The following is a 20,310-nucleotide window of genomic DNA, read 5'->3' as shown; positions in this document are numbered from 1 at the left end:
ATTCTGAGAAAAAAAGTCAGAATTTAAAAAAAAAAGTCAGAATTCTGAGAAAAAATTCAGAATTCTATGGAAAAAAGTCAGAATTCTGAGATTAAAGTCAGAATTCTGACTTTTTTCCCATACTAAACTGAAATAAAATTTAAAAATCTGTTAACTTTTTTTTTTTTTTCCACTGGCCCTAATCCTCCTCCGTAATCACGAACACAGATGGTTAGAAAATAAGTCTTTATAACCCTGACCTGACTGAGGGGTAACAGCAGCTGCTGCTCTCATCTTTCCATCTTGGAATTGGGTTAACTTTGATACAGATCCTCACTCTGATTATTACTTTCAGTTATTAAAGCATTTCAGTATAAAAATGGTTGGTACTTGGTATTTTTATTTTTACCAGATGCGTACCTCAATGGACAAAAGGGAAAACTCGCCCTAACTTCTGGGTGTTACTGATAAACTAATCAAACAGCAGGACCATTATAGTTGTGTCGAGTTTGATCGTCTTTCCTCATCTTCCATCGTTCGATTCTGTCAACACCTTCCCAGCGAAACAAAATCCGCCCCCCAGGCCTAAGATCCTCATCTCTCCTTCAGTTAGTACCTAAACTACCTCAGCAGAAAACTAATGAACCATTATATTTCCCATTTCTGGGTTAGATTTAGTCTGACAAAATGCACATCATCCTTGGAAGCATTTGCTAAAGGAAAGGGTGTTTTTATATATTGGGTAGAAGGTAAGCTCAAAGGGATACTATTGTCTTTAAAGCAGCACGCTGGTTTCAACCGCCTTTCCAAACCTCACTGATGGCTTTGGAGTCTGTTTGTCTCTTTTACATTTGTTTTGTGGATCTGTAGAAGGCTTATGTCCCTGTCCCTTGAGGCAGCTGCGGGGGTGCCGGGGACATCCGTTCTGGTTTGGTCTAAGCCCGGGCTGCTCTTACCTCTAATCCTGTTTGTAGCTTTCATGGACAGGATCTGGAGGCGTATTGGTGGAAGGTGATGTGTTTGAGGGTTACAGGTTTTCATCGTTGGATTTTGTAAATCATTTGGTTTTGTTGGGTTCCTCAGCGTTGACCCGAAAGCTTCCTTACAGAGGATCAGATGCTGCGATGAGTTAACGGTGGACGGCTCCCTACAGTTGCGGGTGGGTTTTGCAGGGGGTCAGTTCCTGAGAGATTATTAGAAGAAATGAGTTTCCTCTGTAGTGCTCGTCCACACAGACGGGGTGATGTTTCCTCCCCAGGGAAGTCGTTGCTCATGCATTGAAAGAAATGCTCTATGCTTCCTGAAGTCAGATCAGATCTAGAACTTATAAAAGGGTTTATTTATTCCTTCCAATCAAGGAACACTTTGGCATCTCCAGAATGAGCTGCAGTGTGTCCCTGATGAGGAACGTCTGGGTTTACTTCTACGCTAGCAGCCATCACCTGATTTTAGACGAGCAGAAGAAAACAACCAAATAGATGAACGACACTCCAGAGGAAACAGCATTTAAATCAATGTGTTTAAAAATTCACGTTAAAGGACTTTTTATATCCAGAATAATAATTTCCGAGTCATTTATTCCAGTTTTTGTTTGTTTCCCACCTGTATGAACATTAAACCTATAGGATCACAACTATAGTCCTTGTTAAAAAGCAGCTGATTGGCCAAATATGCAGCTTCTGTTTGCTGAAGCTCTAATCAGTGGCTTTAATTTAGCTTAGACGTTTTAAAGGACATCATTATTGTAGGAAGCTGGAGCTGATGGATGAGAGGGAAAAACCGAGGCTAAGCCTGGGCTCCGAGGGGCCGCCCAGTGATTAAAGGATGGGAGGGATGGGCTCCAGCATCTGAGGGACCACTGTCTGTGAATCCATTTAAAAAAAGGAAAAAAATGGGCTGATGAGGGGGGAAAGAGAGAGAAAGGCTCAAAAACAAGAACCCGCTGTCATCGTATCTTAGCAACCATCTCCCAGGTGACACACAGTCTGACATCACTTCCTGTGGATGAGTATTTAGACACTGCATTGAGTCTAAGGAGCTGCACAAGCAGAGACACGTTGTGTAGGTTCAGGCCGTATGTCGCTGTCCTCTCAGAATCTTCGGGTCGGATCAACAGCCGGACCGGGTCTGCCTTCATTTAACTCTAAACCGAATCAAATGCATGTAAGGACACATTAAAGATGCTCACTGCAGGCATATAGAGCAAAGCTGCTGGGTGTGCGCATGCGGCCAGCCTGATTGTACACCATGCCAACTGATACCATCTGGTAGGACTAGTTGGCACAGAGAGGCCTGCTATGGTTCCTCGACATATTGGAGTAGTTAAAATTAACACTGTGACACTATTTGGCAGGAAAAGACACTGAACTATCTATTAGTGGATCTATTTCAGCGTCTCTCTCTCACCTTTTGAGTCCAAACTGCAGCAGTGCAGAGGCTCCTGCGTTTATGTGCGTGAACCCTAAAAGATCAAGTACATCTCCAATTTTATATCCTGTTTTATTCCATCTGTAAAGACTTGAGTTTATTTTTTTTTAAGAAAAAAAGAACATTTGCTCTTTCAGCGGTTACAGTTTCTATTCGCAGAGGTTCAGTCCATTATGTAGCATGAAAGATTAGTTTGCTCACAGTTTGACCATTTCAATTAAGAACCTTTATTTTCCTGCGCCCTGCGAACTCTGGCTGCACAGTACTGCTACAAAAAAGAAAGAAAAAAAAAAAGTAACTTTAACCTTAAAACAAGTCAGGAAACATAATGTATATTTATAACGCCAATGTGGAAGCAAGATGGAAAGATTCAAATAAAGACAAAGGTTCCAGAGTCTGTTTTGGTTCCTAGTCCTTTAGAGAAGATCCCTGATGACGTCTTCATCTGTGATGCTGGGGACCTGGGGCATGCCGGGCTGGGGTATGGGTCCTCGCTGACCTCCAGACATTAGCATCTGACCTGCAGACAGAATTAAGATGTTACCATTTTCAGATGGAAAAGGGAGCAGGCTTTATTTTTACAGATAGCTACTTGGAAGGTGAAACAGAGGAAAGCTGTTATGTAAATGAGATTTATTATTGTCATTTTGCAACAATCCCTGAAGAAACTTTTTCACAATGTAATGGAGTATTGTGTTTTCAGTTTTGGGAAAAGATATTAAATCATCACCATTTCGAGTTAAGGTCTTAATATATGGAAATGTTGAATAAATGCACATTTGCTGGAGAGCTGCATTAACCAATGGGTGCCTGGATTTGGAGTGAAACACAAAATTTATGTGAAAAAACGAATTCCGGGCCGATCCAAATGTGATGTAATGTCCTTAAAACTGTTCAAAATGAGTCTCAGTATTGTGTGTGTGAGCCTCCATTTTCCTGTATGAGTTCCCTGGATTTTCTCCCAGACCTGGTCTAAAGCATCCGCCAACTACTGGACAGTCTGTGGCGCAATGTAACGTCGGTAGATGGGACATGAGACACGATGTCCGAGAGGTAATCAATCAGATTCAGATCTGGGGAATGGGTGGAACAGTCCATAGCTTCAATGCCTTTATCCTGTAGGAACTGCTTACACACTCCAGCCACATGAGGTACGTATAGCATTGTCCTGCATTAGGAGGAACCCAGGACCAAACACACTAACATATAGTTTCATAAAGGATCTGAGGATCTCATCTTGGTACCTAATGGCAGTCATTCTAGCCCTGGTGAGCCCATGGAGGGCTGTGTGGCTCTCCAAAGGAATGCCAGTCCACACCACCACTGACCCACTGCCAAACCGGTCATGCTGATAGATGTTGCAAGCAGCAGATCGCTCTCCATGGTTTCTCCAGTCACGTCTCTTAGATGCGCTCAGTGTGAATCTGCTTTCGTCCGTGAAGAAGAGGCCAGCGGCAAATTTGCCAATTCCTGTTTTCTCTGGCAAATGGCAGGAATACTGCACGGTTTTGGGCTGTGAGCACAACCCCCATCTGTGATTGCTGGGCCCTCATACCATCCTCATGGAGTTGGTTTCTAACCGTTTGTGCAGACACATTCTTTTGCAGAGTTTTGGCAGTGCTCCTCCTGTTCCTCCTTGCACAAAGGGGGAGGGGGCGGTGCTTCTGTTGGGTCGTTGCCCTAAACCACATCTGGTGGAGTACAGGCCTGTCTACTGGTTGTGCCTGACAGAGACAGCAAACCTTCATGCAACAGCTTGCATTGGCGTGCCATTCTGGATGAGCTGCACTACCTGAGCCACTTGTGTGAGTTGTAGAGCGTCTAATCCTACAATGAGTGTGAAAGCACCAGCGTCATTTAAAAGTGACCAAATCATCTGCCAGAAAGCGTAGGTACTGAGTAGTCTGTAGTCCCTCACCTCTTTTATTACACCATCTTGGAGAGAAATATCAGCTGTGCTACTGCCATCAACACCAAAGTTAATAGATCTTGGAGATAGGCTTGTTTTTTCCAGTGTAGTCCTGTTTCTCTGACTGTGACTGGCTGGATGTGCTCTCTTCATCCTCTGACATGGGGGCTGGCTCGGAGCTTATTTGCTTGGCTCTGTGTTTTTTGGAGGGGCCCACCTTTTACAGTTGCCTTTTGTATCTCTGCTTCTGTCTCCTTGAACCCCAGTTGGCTTCGGCAGCTGGCCGCTCACACCGAGCCTGGTTCTGCTAGATTTTCTTCCTGTTAGAGGGAGCTTTTCCTCTCCACTGTTGCTACAAGCAAGCTTAGTGTGAGGGATTGCCTCAATGAGTCGATGCAATCAGCTGGTTTTCCTTAGATAGAAAACTTTGGATCAATTTGACTGTATGATCTGGTGAACTGTAAAGTGCCTTTAGATGACATGTTGTGAAATGGCGCTATAGAAATAAACTGAATTGAATTTATTGAGTGTCCTTTGCTAATTGCCAATAATTTCCACCTTTCATCTTTTCCATTTGCTCAAAAGCATGTGAAGTTGTCAATCAGTGTTGCTTCTTAAGTGGACAGTTTGATTTCACAAAAGCTTGATTTGATTGATTTTATATTGTGCTTTTTACATGTTCCTTTTATATCTTTGAGCAGTGTACATAAATAAAAATAAAAGAAAAGAGTAAATATCTGTTCTAAACCATCAATTTCAGTACAGATTTTTTTTTCAGTGCCTCTATTTTAAGATTTACTTCTTTAGTGTTTTTTTTTTTTAAGGAAAATTTTAAATCAAGAACAAGTTTTTTTTTAACCGTTTACATGTGTTGAAATAAATCAAATTGTGCCACGTCTACAGTTTCGACTAACTAGAAAACATCTCTAAAGAGGATACAAGATGCAGACCGTATCACCTTCAACCAGGAAGCAAACAGAAGGAAAATTGCTTGTTTTTACCTTTGGATATATTAATAGTTTCAGTTCAAACATAATATTGATGTGTTTGGATGATGTGCAAACGTTTATTTTTCAATAATTCAATTAGCAGGTGTATAAACTGTTGGAAAACATTTGCCTCGGCTAAAACCTGTTAGCTGAACAGTTACCTGGCTTTAACCAAAAAGATTCAAAAAATATTTGTTTACTACTTTTTCCAGAGATATGTTTTTTTAACCCTTGAAATAAAAAACAGACCTCTAAAACATGTGTAACATCTTAGGCTCTTTAATCGTCTATTAACAGTTTGCTGACCTGTCATGGGCTGCCTCCACTGGCCTTGCATTTGAGCCCCTCCTCCTGGTGTAGGATGGACCATTTGCTGTCCCAGAGCTTGGTGGGACATCATGTTTGGCATGTGAGACACCGCGCCCTGCTGTGGGGAAGAGCAACATTAGAGCCATACAATTTCAGAAGCTGAATACCGTGAATAAAAAGCGATTCGTTGCTCCAACCGGCTGCTGTTGACTAAGTAGAAGACTCCGAAGCTGCGGATTGGCTCCTGGATTCGGGAGACGGAGTATTGATCCCTGTTGTTGGGCCTGCCCGCCTTGTGCAACCTGATTGGGTGGAGCTCCACTGACCGCTGGCTGCTGATTGGTCGGTCCCGTTGCTCTCATTGTCATCTAAACACATGAAATGCTGGTTAAAGATTCATATAGCATTACAAAAATATCGGCACAGAAATGCAGAGCTCTTATGTGGATTTGGACCTATGATGAAAGGCCGTAGCTTTGTTTTGGTCGCTGTAACCGCAGAAAATCCCGCCTCACAAAGATAGGATGTTATAGATAGGATGAGTCTTGAACTGAATTAACCTGTGTCAAGAGGCACAGATGCACCGACTGATGTAATTGGGAGAGAATACCGCAATTTTTTACATTTTTCAAAATAAAACATCACTTAGACTCTGATCGTCGAGATATATATATATATATATTTACTTTTTTCTGTGCGGCCCGGTACCAAATGACCCACGGACCGGTACCGGTCCGCGGCCCGGTGGTTGGGGACCGCTGCTTTAGAGCCTCTATTTAGTTATATACCCTCTCTAACACACCTAAACCAAATGATACTGGACCTGTGACCCTGACTAAAGTGGACACAGACAAGGACACTTCATGTTCTGACCTGTTTTCTTCACTAACCTTTCTTATTCGCCATGATTCAACTGCTTTAAAACTAAACAAAACAATGAAATGGCTCCTTGTTAAGAAAACGCACCTATACAGAGCTGATTTTTCACTTGCAGTCTGTCGCCTGTTTCATACCAAACTATCTCAGCTGAGGATGATTTAAAAAAATACATTTGTTCTTCTCAGGTTAACCATTCGATAAAGATGTTGTTTTATTTCATGCTGGTTTGGAGGTTAGAGTTTACCAAGACGAACATACAGAGATATTCTCAACTAGAAATCTGTTAAAAAGGTTAAAAAGAATCCATGCTGATCAGAAGCCTTCGCTCATCGCTGCTTTTAATCTACTGCCGTCATGTAGAAGGTACTACTACACAGCCCTTCTAAAAATAGAAAAAAATAAAATAAAATAATAACTTCTTTAACACGTTGAAGGTTCAGTTGTTGTTTTTACTCTTCTGTTTAATAAGTCTGAGCTTTAAATGATTCACTTTGTCTGAGGAAGAATGAAGTTTGAGATCAGTGATAGAAACTAACAGAAAGGATAACATTCTGGATGTCTGAGACTTTTTACCAGAACGACTTCATTTCTGAAAATTTTGTTTTATATTTCTTGTCCAATAAATGTATATACAGCTTGCCATACTGACAGACTGGGGAGAAATCTCTGCCTGTCACTATTGAAGGAAATAAGGCTTATTAGTAAAGGACTGGTGCAATAAAAGGCCTCCCTTACTGTTGACACATCTCCCTTTTATTATGTCCTCAAAGTACCAAAAATAAAAATGGTCTTTTAACAACAATAATAAATATTACCGGAGCAATAAGTTATATTATTTCTAAGCTGCATTAAAACCCTCACATAAAAGTAACTTATATCAAATAGTTTTGTTTTAAAGAAATAAAAACTGCCCCCATCAGAGCCTCATGGAAGTGTATGCCTACAGGTATTACATGCATGAAAGAAGCTGTGAGTCCAGCAGCCTTTAATCTAAGAGTTCATAAAACAGCTCAGCCTGTAGCCAGTCTGCAAGGTGAATAGAAAGTTAAAATCAGGCGTTAGTGGTTTGGGTTCTCACCATGCTGCCCGGCCTTTGCTGCTCCTCCATTATAGAGACCTGACTAACGGGGGGCATGCCCACCACCACAGACTGGATGCAGAACAGATAAAAGAGGAGGAGAGGAGGTGGGAGGAGAAAGAGACACCTGTAAGGCATGCACCCGAGCAGTCAGTGTCCCCAGCAGAGAGTGTAAGGAGGGGGAAGATTTGGACGGACAGAGCGGGTCTGATAACAGAGAACAGCTTTATTTACCTGCGGGACGTTGTTGTGGGAAACCGGAATGGGACCAGGGGGCCGGTTCAGAAAATTCTGGTTGGGAGGGACTTGATTGGGCTGCATTTGAACCCCTGCTCCACCTAACTGCTGTAAGAGCAAAAAAATAAATAAAAAAGTCAGTATTTAATGCACAAAAAACATCTTGTATATCTAGAACTTGACAAAGTTGAACATAATAAAGTAAAAATAAAATGACTCATGGTTACAAGACAACTATTAATTCGTAATTTTGTGAAGAATGGCAAGAAAAGAGTCTTCGCTGAAAGAATGCCACACCAAGTCCAGTTTACAACAAGCTCTGTGGTCAAATAAACATGTGAAAGAAAGTCCTCCCAACAGATTAGACTAACTAAACCTGACCTATCTGCTGGAAAACCATTAATAATCCCGAATAGACTACGCCCATGACGAAGCACAGTGGTGGAAGCATTAAGTTCAAGGGTTAAAAAGTGGCACTTTCTAATGGCTGCAACATATCTTAAAAAAAACAAACAAAAAAAAAAATAGAAGAGAGAAAAATTATACAACACAGATAAATAACAAGAAGAATAAAATTAAACAAACGGAATAAAAAAAAAAATCTGGTTTAACAAAGAAAATCAGATTTCTTTAAAATCAGCAAACTTTCGTTATACGTTTAGCAGAATTTACAGACATTTTTTTTCCAACTTCAGAATTTATGAGTTAAAGGTTTGTTTACAGTTTAGCTGCAGAAGGGAAAAGCCTCTTATCATTATATGATCCTATCATTATTTGATGGTACATTGCAGAATTAAATGTTTTATATAAATAAATAAATAATTGTAATGTGTTTTTATTTAATGAAAAATGTATGCATTTATTGTAAACCTTCCACTGAGGCATTATCAGGCATTCCCAAACTCGGTCCTCAAGGCCCCCTGTCCTGCAGGTTTTAGAGGTTTCCTTGCTCCAGCACAGCTGATTTTAATTGAAAGCTGATTAACAGGCTTTTGGTCTACTGCAATCATTATAACCAGCTGTGCTGAAGCAGAGAAACCTCTAAAATCTGCAGGACAGGGGGCCTTGAGGACCGAGCTTGGGGATGCCTGCATATGATGTATTTTGGCCTTCCATATACCTCTGGAATCACATAAACACCTCGAACCCCAGCTTGAGAAGCTCTGCTGTCACAGCCCCCAGAGATGCCCCCACCTTTCAGCCATTTAAATTTTATCGCTTTTCTTTTTTTTTATTATTTCAATCACTAGTGGGTGCTAACCTGCTTAGCAGTAAACGGTACCTCCTCGTTTACCCCCTGCACACATACACAGTATATCTCATTATTCATTTGAAATACAGTTAGATATTCAGCAAAAAAGATGAATTTTAAAAAATATAAAAACTAAAGTAAACTTTAGAAAAGGTTTGTATGCAATGGGAACAAACTACTTGTGTTCAAATTCTAAAAAAGTCATAACGCGACTATGCCGCCTTTGAACCCCATCAATCCAAAACTGTGCAGATAAATGTTTACGGTGTGGATTTCTTCTAGCTGCGTTGATCAAAACTACCTAAAAGAAAGGAAAAATAAGGAGAGTGAAAGCTGATTTCCTGGGATCCTTTCATGATTTCAAAGCAATGACTGAAACAGAATCAAAACCAATTTTATTGTGGAATACGTTTTAATTATCCAATCGTCTTAAACAAATACAGCCTGTGATGAGAGTCTGGATCTCAGAACATAAACACTGTAGACACCAATTTACAGGTCAGAATCTCCTAAAAGGGATGTGAGGAGAGTTCTACTCTCTCCCTGCAGAAATCCCTTCTTCCTTAAATCCATTAATCACAGTTAGTTTGAATCAATCAATTCTTTTAAATGCAAAGCTCAGTAAAACACTAATACTCAGCATTGGTAGCTGTGTTTAACTGTTGAACTTGCTAATGGAAATTATGTTGCATAATTTTGACGTTAACAGAATATATAAGGGAATATGACTGAAACAAAGTAAGAAATGAGATGCAAAGCTCAAGCTGTAGTTCAGAGTATAATCAGGGGAGATTTCTACCTCTTTTGTCCGGTTTAACCCGGTTTCCTGCACCAGAAATAGAAAGGGTACAGAGAGCTATTCATAAACGCTATCTGAAGTTCTATAAAGGTTTCATGTAATGGAAACAGAACTTTATTTCTTAAAAGCAAGTAAAACTAACACTAAAACTAATATTTTTATACATGCAAAATGAATCTTAAAAGGAAGAACACAGACACCACCCGTCTGCTGTTTCTACACCCTCCTTCTGTTGACATAAAGTATATGTACAGCACATAGATTTTCTTTATGTTAGCAGTGTTGAACGCTTGCTAGGATGCGTTTACACTCATTTTGTCAGACAGCAAATGGAAAGTGAAAAACAAACACTGACAACAAATGAGGATTTAACTCAAAGCCCCACCTGCGAGGTGTTTAACTAAACCTCGACCTCACTCACTAAAATCTGCAGCAGAATCTGGAGAAACAATAAAAAAATCATGTCGAAAATTGCAAATGAATAACAGAAATCAGAGGCTTTCCACAGTTTTTAAAGGTGCATCTTTTACTGCACCTCACTGTGACTAAAGTTATGATTTAATGTTTTATTCACACAAGATCTAGTAGTTCTCATCAGTCTGTCATCAATGGAACGGGGAGAAACAAAAAGGCAAAGAAAACTGATGAAAAATGAGTAAAACATTTGGCTCTGCTAACATAACGATCCAAACTTCCTCCACAGATGACAGGAAATCTACGTTGGTGTTCAGAACCCAACCAGGCTGAAGCCTTTTATGAAGTAAAACCCGCTAAAATTCCAGCTCTGTTTTTCAGAGTGAAAGAATTGCAGACTGAGAGAGTGAAAACCAAACGGCAAACATCTTTTGCAGAAATTTTAAATATTCAGATAGGAGCAGTTTGAGGAACCCTAAGAATGCAATGGTTGCAGAGTCAAGGTGAGGGGCTGTTTGGACACCAGCGGAGTGTGGCTGAGTTGTACAGAATGGGCTCAAAAAATGATTTAATTCCAAATTAAAAGCTAGATTTTTAAAACTTGGACACAACAGTTTCAAAAAAAGTGTCAGATTTTTTTGGCAAAATTTAGACCTTTTGGATGATGTGAAAAAAAGTCATGTAGAAATGGTGCAAATTACTTCAACACTGCAAAAAATGGAAATCTAAAGGAAATAATAAGTATTTTTTTCTTAAAATAAGTGTGTTTTTCCTTAAGGACATAAGTGAGACACTTTGCAAATGGAAAGTGCATTTAAAATAGAAAAAAAAACAAACAATTGAATTGTCTTACTACTCGAATTAAGGGTAAATACATGTAATTTATCTTTTTCTAGATGGCTTTTGCAGCGAAGTCATTTAATGAAACATTACTGGATGTTTTCAGGTTTACTCCAGCTTCCAACCTTGAAACTAATAGAAAACCAGCTTCACAAAAATCTCCAAAAAAATCCATTCTGTGCTCTTAAAAATGAAGAGATCAAACCGCCTGTTTTACTCAGAGTTTAACCACTCTGAATGTGTGTTAAGGTACCATCCAGTGGTGCTTTTTTATTTCACTAAATGATTTAAGCAGACAATAAAAACACAGCTGGGTTATAAATGATTGATTTCCACCACAGGATTTCACAACCAGTTTATACAAAGTGCACAAAAACAAACACAAACAAATTGAGCTTGGTGCGTATTTAGGTTAATGATATCGCAAGAGGCTGAAGAACGGAGCTGATCTGCTGTTACAGGAAGTCATTATGGCTGAAGAAATACTTTTAATAAAGATTTTTGAAGCATTTGCGTTGCAAATGTCTCAACCTGAGACGTTTTCAGAGGAGATCCACTAATAAAAAGTTCTACTTTGCTCAGTATTCGTAGCTATAGACCTACAGGCATTCTAGAGGTCAGACACTGATGCTGGAAACCAAGGCCTGCCTCTTAACGGGCTTTCTTTGTGCCCCGGTGTGCAACCTTCTTACAGCAGGAATGGTCCGCGGGAAATTGTCCAAAACGCTTCTGTTTGATGAAGGGAGTTCCTTTAGCTCTAACTAAGCAGCTGAGGGCAACTACGACTAATCAGCCAAACCCATAGAGTCCTCTAGACAAAACTTTACACCTGCTGGTCTCCTGGTACCTGCCAGGCCCAGGCTCTTTCACTGGTTTCTCAGACATTACTCCAGAGGACCTGAGTCCAGAGAGGCGTTTAGACCATCCATCTTTAAAGACATCGAGGTGCAACACTTTCTGCAGAGGAAGGAAACAATGCTGCCCTTTGCAGGAAAGCTGTAGGTTCTTGATAACCTTCTTAAATGTAAGCATCAGGGTTCCTACAGCATAAGGCAATTTAAATTTAAGACTTTTTAATACCAATTAAGGCCTTAGTTTTATTTTGAAGAATTCAATGCCTTTTAAGACTTTTTAAGGACCCACGGGAACCCTGAGCATGGATTAGGCCAACTTTTAATAACTTGGCTAAAAGTGATCTGTAAGGATCTTTCTTTGAGCTGCAGTGTTGCCAAATCCTCCTGGAATCTGTTCAGCGCCTCACACGTGCCTCTTCCTGGCCAATAAGTGGCGCACTCGCGCTCTGTTCCGTTTGATACCCAGTTCCAGGTCCGCTAATGGTAACCTTAGCTAATATTTAACTTGCTTTTCCAGAAGGAAACAGCATCCCCTGCATGGTTTCTAAACTCCTTCGATTTCTTAAGTTGGCACATTGCTCTAAAGCTTGACTGATGTTTATCTTCAATATCTTTCTTTTTCTTTATTTTGGCCTGAATTTGAGAAATGTGATGCCAAGAGGAAACCATTTCTCGGTTCTGTTATAGAGCTGAAAGGATCTGGCAACTCCTCGCGTCACTTCAATCTACTATTTCTTTTGGTGGAGAATCTCTTGTGCTTATGCTAGCATAGTAACCCAAAGTTTATATTTTTTTTTTATTTTGGACCCATTAAGTTAATAAATTAGTAAAATTTATACTTTTATTCTGCACCACACTAGATGTTCTGCGGATGTATTATTTTTATTAAAAGTTAATAGCTTTGGTAAAAAAATTGCAACTAAAACTTTCAGGAATTACCACGAAAATGAATGAATAATCAGGAAACGTTTAGGAGAAGATAAAGTATAAACTACATCTAAGGTGAGTTCGGTTTATTTACAGCAAAGTCTGTCAGGTTACTTTAAGAATCAAAGTTCTGATTTTTCTAAAATGAAAGTTAACAATATCCAGCTGCTGAAGCTTCCTCTCCACAGCCCTGCAAAAGAGCTTCAATCTGTTTCCACACTCAGGGAGACACAAGGGGAAATGAAAGGCATTTCATCTCCACTCCCAGCTAAAATTATTAACTTTAGACACAGGAAAGCGAGATGGAAAAACACCTTCACTCATCCATCATACTGAATCTGAACAAATCACCCTGGGATGGTGCTAACGGGCACCTCACTCACTGACCAACAACAGCGATGAAACAAACAGCTGTGGGTCTTTTAAGGAAACCAACAGAGGAAAACAAAAAAACTCCTGCTATGATTCATCTCCTGCCTTTAGACCCGGTAATCTGTTCGATCTTCGATGGAGAGTCTGCATCACTTGAAACGCCATAATATTCAATTCTAAAAAAGGAACAAACAGTCATCTGGCTGCTGAAGAAGAACGCCACTCTGAGGGTTCTGCACAGAGAAACCTTAACCACTGGTCCGAATTTAATTTTAATTATGTTCAAATTGCTGTAGCACTTCCTTATTAGCAATGCAGCGCTGAATTTGTGATGATACACATGAGGCAGAGGTAGAGAAAAGTCTTCATTAAAATTTCATGTCATCTGCCTTCCCTACAAGCCCGATACTCATACACACGACTCATGAGTCACATATTGGGCCACTCGCAGAGACGTAAAATTAGCAGGATGGTTAGACAAGAGCCATCATCACCGATGATATCAGAGCGCGAGCGGCAATGTAATCTGAATCGTGTAAACTCGCCAAGCAGCTTTATTTTTAAAGAGCAACATGCTGCTCCCCTGTGCTGTTTAACAGCCGTGCAGCACCTCTCCTCCGCGCGAGAAGCTGGAGCGAAGCCATGTGACGGAAACACGGCTAATCTGAGGGACGAGTTCTAATTCGGACCGTCTGCAGGGATGAAAACGGAAGCGGGTACGCTTTTAGGAAGAGGAGGGTGGCCGTCTGATTTCTGTCCAGGAGGAATGATGTCTGTGCAGCCTGAAAAATTTACACCTCTCTGTTTTAGTCAATGACACATTTAAAGGGTTTAAACTGAGCCCTGCAAAGATGGCAGAGTTTTAAACTCTTTTATAAAAAGGCTTAAGAATTTAAATTATATCAAGAATGAAAATAAAGAAAAAGTCATTTAAAGTTTTCTTATAAAATAGTAAGGAATAGAAAAGGACAAGTGAGGAGCTCATAATCAGGACCTTGTTCCTCAGCTGTTTGAACCAGGTGTGAGAGAGGGGACACCAAGGTGAGATCTAAAGAGGTCATAAGGAAGATCGAAACAATTTAGGAGTCCAAGGTGGGACTTAATGAGGTCTCAAAAGAATTAAAATCAATCGTTTCACTGTAGGGGATAAAAATGGAGGACATTCAAAGCATCTGTCAACATGCCAAAGTCTAAAGACCCGAGCAAATTCACCTGGAGAGAAGATGCTAGAAGAAAAAAAATATTTAGTCATCGCAGCTTATGAGGGTGTAGGCCTGTTCATTAAAAGACAAACTGCATGAGGCATGCAAGAAGGATGAAGACACTAAACAGGGTTCCTACAGCATAAGGCAAGTTAAATTCAAGACGTTTTAAGACTTTTTAATGCCACTTGAAATAAAAATTTAAGACCAAATTCACAAGAAACACAAGAAAAACCTGCTTGCAACAACTTAACCCAAAGGTTTATTTTAACATAAACCACTGCACTAATGTTTCAAATTTTGAAAAGCTTCCCATACAGGAAGAAAGCTAAAAACACACAAATGACAGTTATATTTGAACAATTATTTAACTGAATTCACAAACTTTGTTTTAGCAGGGAACAAAACAAATCAGTTTTAAAGACACAACAAAGCCAGTGCTAAGTCTTTTTTGCAGCTATTTTTCGTTTTATTAGTACGTTAGTTGATTTGGTGATAAGTGGAGGCGTTACAGAGACAAGGGTGGAACAAAACTGAGAAATACCGGCTGTTTCTCTGTAACTCCATTTTGGTGCTTTGTGTGTCGCGCTTCGCATGTGCGACTCCCCTGCCTTAATTCCCATCGTTCCGAGGGAAATGGCGCATCTCCCAAATGTCCCAGCCGCAACGCTTTTATTGGTTCCGCTATCGGTACGGAACCAATAATGCTGAGCCGTTTTTGTTTTTTTTTTTAATAAAAAAAAAAGTTTTCAATTTTAATGTTTTATTTAGACTGCAAAAATAAATCGTAATAAAAATAATCCTATTTATGATGTTTTAAAAAATAAGACCTACGAAAGACTAATTTAAGATATTTTAATACCAATTAAGGCTTTAGTTTTATTTTGAAGAATTTAATGCCTTTTAAGACTTTTTAAGGACCCGCGGGAACCCTGCTAAAGTTCCCACAAGAGAACAGAGGCAGCAGAAGAGCTGCAAATGACACCCCTATCCTGCACTGCTTGGCAAATTCAACTGATTTGTGGAACACAAAAAGCAATTTAATCTTAGCTTTCTCTTAAATTCTGTCAAACAATAGGTAGCCTTAAAGAAGAAAAGGAAATGCTTGGATGATCATTAAGCCCCTGTCATACCTCGGCAGTTTAGCTAGCATATGCCTGACGTAAGAAAAATGTGGCTAAAACGCTGGCATACGTCGGGTAAATTTTGGGTCATTCTGTATAAGTTATGAGCACGCTGGCACACGTCGACATATGGCAAGTATATCGAGAAACTTACGATAACTTAGATATACCGTATGATGGCGTATTGGCAGTGTTTTGGTATAAAAGGGGGTTCACAGGAGGAAATCGCCAGTTCTCCTTCAGACATCATCCCCATCATAGGGTGAGCCAGAAGGTGAGTGTGATGGATCCTCCCTTCGTTCACTATCATTTCTTCGTCTTCTTTTTTTAGGTGGGCGACAAACAGCATCTAGGTTAATACTGCGATCAAATAATTCCTTTTATGCTGGCCGGGCGCATGGCTGCCTCACTCAGGACACTGGCCTTAGTCCTCGACGCAGCTGACCCGGGTTCAAATCTAACCAGTGGTCCTTTGTCGCATGTCTATCTCCCTCTCTCATAACCCCTTTCCTCTCAGCCTACTGTCAAATAAACAAGCCACTAGTGCCGTTAAAAACTCAAGACAAAAGTTCTTGACTGTCTTTGAATACTCTATGTATACAGCATTTGATAAAATACAGAAAGTGTGGCGCATGGCGGCGTTTTAGGCGATTCTGGGACGTCAGACATACGCTGGTTAAATCGTCAAGGTGTGACAGGGGCTTTAGCAATTTCCTTTATTAATCCAAAAAAAACAGCTTTAACTTAAAAATGCCAAAGCATTTGTATTAATAAATTTGCATTTTAATATAGGACAACTTAAAAAATTTTACTTCTTTCCTGGATATCTTTGAAAATGGAATGCTAAATCTTTATTTCCAAAGTAACAAACGGGGAGGTCTTGGAGAATAAAATGAAAATTCAGTTTGGTTTACTTATTGCTTATTTTTGAGCACAAATAAAAAAAAAATATATATAAAATAAATGTCTGACTTTGAAATAAAGTATTTCTGCCAATCCAATCTGTCCAAACCTCCCTTTGAGTCTTTTAAATAAAAAAAAAAAAACAAATAAGCAAAACATTTAATATCCAGTGTGGATGATCTGTTACCCATTTTATTTATGAGTCAAATAAAGCAGCTATGACTTTAAAAATAAAAAACTGAATTTTGGTTAAAACATTTTGCATTTCTAATTCAACATTTCATAATAAATCTTAGTTACTTTTGCTGGGACATCTTTTGAAAATTTTATGTAAAATATTTATATTATTTAAAATATTTTTTATTTTTTTTATTGACCTGTCTTTGAAGAGAAAATGATGAAAATGCAGTTTGGATTATTTTTTTAGTTTTCAGCAAAAAAAAAAAAAATTAGCTTACTTTTGAAAATGATAAAGAATTTGCACTAATCCATTTCAATCATAAAACGGTGACACGTTTGATTCCATAAGGTATCGACCAGAAGTTCTGACATCACAGTCTTTGGACTATTTGGACAGAGGACATGTTTGGTATTAAGCTAACTACAGCTTTCCAGGAAAAGACTCTGATACTAACAGTGAAGCACGGAGGTGGAAGAGTCATGACATGTGGACACTTTGCTGCAGGACCAGCCCATTTTGAGCTTTCCCTTTTATCAGAGGATGTTTGAGGAACATCTGAGATCTAATGACATTGAAGCTGAAGGAAAACTCAGAAAACATCAGTAAATCCGCCAAGGAATGGCAGGATGATACATGGAAGAAACCCTGGAAGATCTTATAGTAGACCAGCAGAAGCGTGTGACCACGGCTAAATCTGCCGCCTTCCACTCACCGCTCTGTGCTGCTGGACCTGCTTGTGGTTGGTGATCACTTGCCGGATGCCGTTGACGAAGCCGCTCTGGTCGTTGGGGATGAGGCCCATGAAGATCTTCTTCTTAGAGGAGTACAGCAGCATCAGCACCCGCACCTCACACGGAGAGGTTGTGTGAGGAAAGTGCACACAGCCTGCCTGTAGAAAGAAAAAAATAAACATGCCTGGAATATAAATACATCTATTCACACCTTTTACCATGTTGTTAAAAAAAAAAAGCTAACTTCTATAAGCGGAGGGATTTTTATTTTACTGTGCTAAACCGAAGAAGGTGGACTGTTCCCTCCCTCTGGGTAGGGGGTCGGTTGCTGTATTCGCCTACTCTGTAGGGAGGCTGGACTCTTAGAGAAAGGGTGAGAAGCTGATTTCTGTCCAGGATGTGTGGAGCTACATTCTTTGTTTTTGTTATGCATCTCTTTATCCAACCATTTATGCCACTGGTGGTCAGCTCTTCTACTTCTTAAATCTGATAATAAATGTACCCATGTCTTTATTAAATGTATAATTGTTCTTTTTTTCTAAATACTACTCTTCAGAACATGAACAGAAGGACGTTTAGTTTGTGTTCCCTTTCAGTCACACTCAGCATCTCCTGTCTTTCCCCAAAGATAAAAGAGAACCAAAAACATTAGAATCTTGGAAAGGCACCTGGCTGCTTCACAAAACGAATACAAACTATATAAATTTATAATGCACCTTCTGTGGAGTACAAATTAAATATACTGGACAGCTTGGCTAAATCCTGCACCTGCCTTGCTTGTTCTCCCTCTAGTAAACCTTTACGCCTTGATTAATGTTTTACAACAACAAATTTCTATCTGAAAAGAAGGGTAATCGAAAATTATAATTTGGATTAAAAACAAGAAGCTTAGAGGGCAAGTAAGCACCTCCGTAGGTTTTAAAACTGGAACAAGGAATCACGTTCAGGCCACCTAGTGGACGGAGGAGGAACCCGATTCATTAGGAACAACAAAATAAAACGCATTTAAGGTTTAACAAGATAGGGAAAAAATGAATACTCACAAAACCATTGGCCATGATTCGATACAGGCCCCTCAGGGACTCCATGTCTTTGTTGGTGAAGAGAAACTGAACCATTCGAGAGTTTCTGAACAGGTGACCTAAAGTCGTCTGAAGGAAAACCAACAGAGCATCATTCAGCATCAACTAACAAGCTTCTTCTGCGTAAAAAGCAGAGCAAGAAGAAGTGAAAATAAAAAGTTCGGCTCACCAGTAACTGCTGTGGGATCAGCTGCATGATGAGCTTCTGGGGCCACTGGTCTGTGTTGCTGCAGAGGAAATGTCACGTTCATCAGAAAATAGAAGGATAGTGTGGGACAGAAGACTGGCTTCGATCTACAGGGCAAGCCTACCGGCAGCCCCCAGTCACTGGTTTAACCCTAGCTTTAGCTACTCACAGATTTTCTCCTTGGTTGACGTGAACTTGGCACGGCAGAGAACGTGTCAGTTTGGTTGAATCCATAGACGAAGCTTTGGGCTTCTGCAGAAGAAAGAAACAAACAGTGAAATGTTTAGTAGGGCTGAGAAATTGAAATTAAACCTAAACCTGATTTGGAGATTGTTCTCCTTTGTATTAGGAGTGGAAGCAGTTGAGAAATGAACTGCAGAACTAAACCCTGGGACTTGGAGAGTCTCTGAGGCGCGGCGGTGAACACTGCTGAGGTAAAAGACATGCAGTTTGTCCAGATCAAACCTTTGTCAGTGACCCCAATCAGGAGAAGCAATTACAAAAAGTCCCAACGGGAGAACCGCCAAGTCTCATCTTCAGGGCATCAATACAGGATAAATGATTAATCAATCACACATTAGTCAGGTCCACTGTACTCAATTACAGATTTATTGCGGTGAAGACAAATGGGTAATTTATTTTAAGTGCTGGCTAAGGCAGAAAGGACGTAGAGCAGAGCTGTAGACAGTAACAAAACAATTCTTCCTGCCCTAAATCAGGGCTTGATTACTAGGAGAGAATCCTACAGAGAGAGCAACCTACACAGATCCCGCTGCGCTGTTGAAGCTGCGCTCTGACAAACATCCAATCCTTTGTTTTTATCAACAATTACTTTCTCCAAAGACTGCAGAGTAATTCATCCCAAATATACAAACTGCCCCCAGCAAATAATCAATTCTAAACAGGAGAGCCAGATGAGTTAACTGGAGGAGGAAATCGTAGATTAAGAGCAATGCTTCACGCTCCCAATTTGACCTGTACGGCTGTTTATGGATTTAGACTTCACGTTAACTTCTCCATCTTATTCCTAACTATTTAACTGGCTTCTATAACTCTGACAAACAGATGAGAGAGGATGAGCCGACAGTCGATGGAGACGATTGATCAGACTCTCGCCGCCCAGTGCGAACATATAGTGTGTCCCTCATGAGTGTCACATAAACGCCATCCGCATCCAACTTCTTGGTTCTGCACAGTAAACTCAATCGATTTGACCTTGTGCTAAACCAGTGAACGCAGGACGGTAAATGATGCGTGATTAATCAAAGTGTACAGTAATCAATAAAGGGGGGATTTATTAGGACTTTGCAGGATGGTGGCTGCAGGACATCAGTGATGATTACATCATGTTTCCCTCCCTATAGCATTCATATTAATCACCAGGGAGTAAAAGATTTAGAAAATCAACTGGAGCAATACTGATTGCTGCCATTAAAGCACCAAATGTAAAAAAAAAAAAAAAAGTTTTTCTACTTTATAAATAATTTGAAAAGATGCATTAGCACCTCAGAACTGATTTCATTTGCATTCATTTAAGTTAAGGAGCGATATCTTTTAACAGCTCATTTCTGTCAATTAAAAGCAATTTTTTTAAACGTATGATTAAAAGTTTAATCAAAATATAAGGTTATTTAA

At 39.8% G+C, this 20,310-nt stretch overlaps 1 protein-coding gene across 7 annotated transcripts in view; it reads right to left on the bottom strand.

The window, feature by feature from the left end:
- Positions 1 to 2,466: 2,466 nt before the first annotated feature.
- med25 (mediator complex subunit 25) overlaps positions 2,467 to 20,310 on the bottom strand; it is a 36,815-nt gene continuing 18,971 nt past the window's right edge. For 2 of the 7 annotated variants that reach the window (XM_015393197.1, XM_015393224.1), the window contains exons 12-20: positions 18,845 to 18,927; positions 18,658 to 18,715; positions 18,450 to 18,557; positions 17,388 to 17,564; positions 7,805 to 7,915; positions 7,571 to 7,642; positions 5,811 to 5,981; positions 5,611 to 5,731; positions 2,724 to 2,926 (exon numbers count right to left, since the gene is read on the bottom strand). In XM_015393197.1, the coding sequence (XP_015248683.1) occupies positions 2,823 to 2,926; positions 5,611 to 5,731; positions 5,811 to 5,981; positions 7,571 to 7,642; positions 7,805 to 7,915; positions 17,388 to 17,564; positions 18,450 to 18,557; positions 18,658 to 18,715; positions 18,845 to 18,927 (1,005 nt within the window). In that variant the 3' untranslated portion in view covers positions 2,724 to 2,822. Of the gene's footprint in view, positions 2,927 to 5,610; positions 5,732 to 5,810; positions 5,982 to 7,570; positions 7,643 to 7,804; positions 7,916 to 17,387; positions 17,565 to 18,449; positions 18,558 to 18,657; positions 18,716 to 18,844; positions 18,928 to 20,310 lie in introns of all 7 variants that reach the window. The other 5 variants (XM_015393189.1, XM_015393213.1, XM_015393205.1 and 2 more) reach the window with 5 other exon arrangements.

The sequence above is a fragment of the Cyprinodon variegatus genome, unplaced genomic scaffold (genome assembly GCF_000732505.1).
Source record: "Cyprinodon variegatus isolate N-32 unplaced genomic scaffold, C_variegatus-1.0 Scaffold24, whole genome shotgun sequence".
NCBI lineage: Eukaryota > Metazoa > Chordata > Actinopteri > Cyprinodontiformes > Cyprinodontidae > Cyprinodon > Cyprinodon variegatus.
The sequence above is the reverse complement of the archived record's forward strand: the minus strand, read 5'-3'. Positions and strand labels throughout refer to the sequence as shown.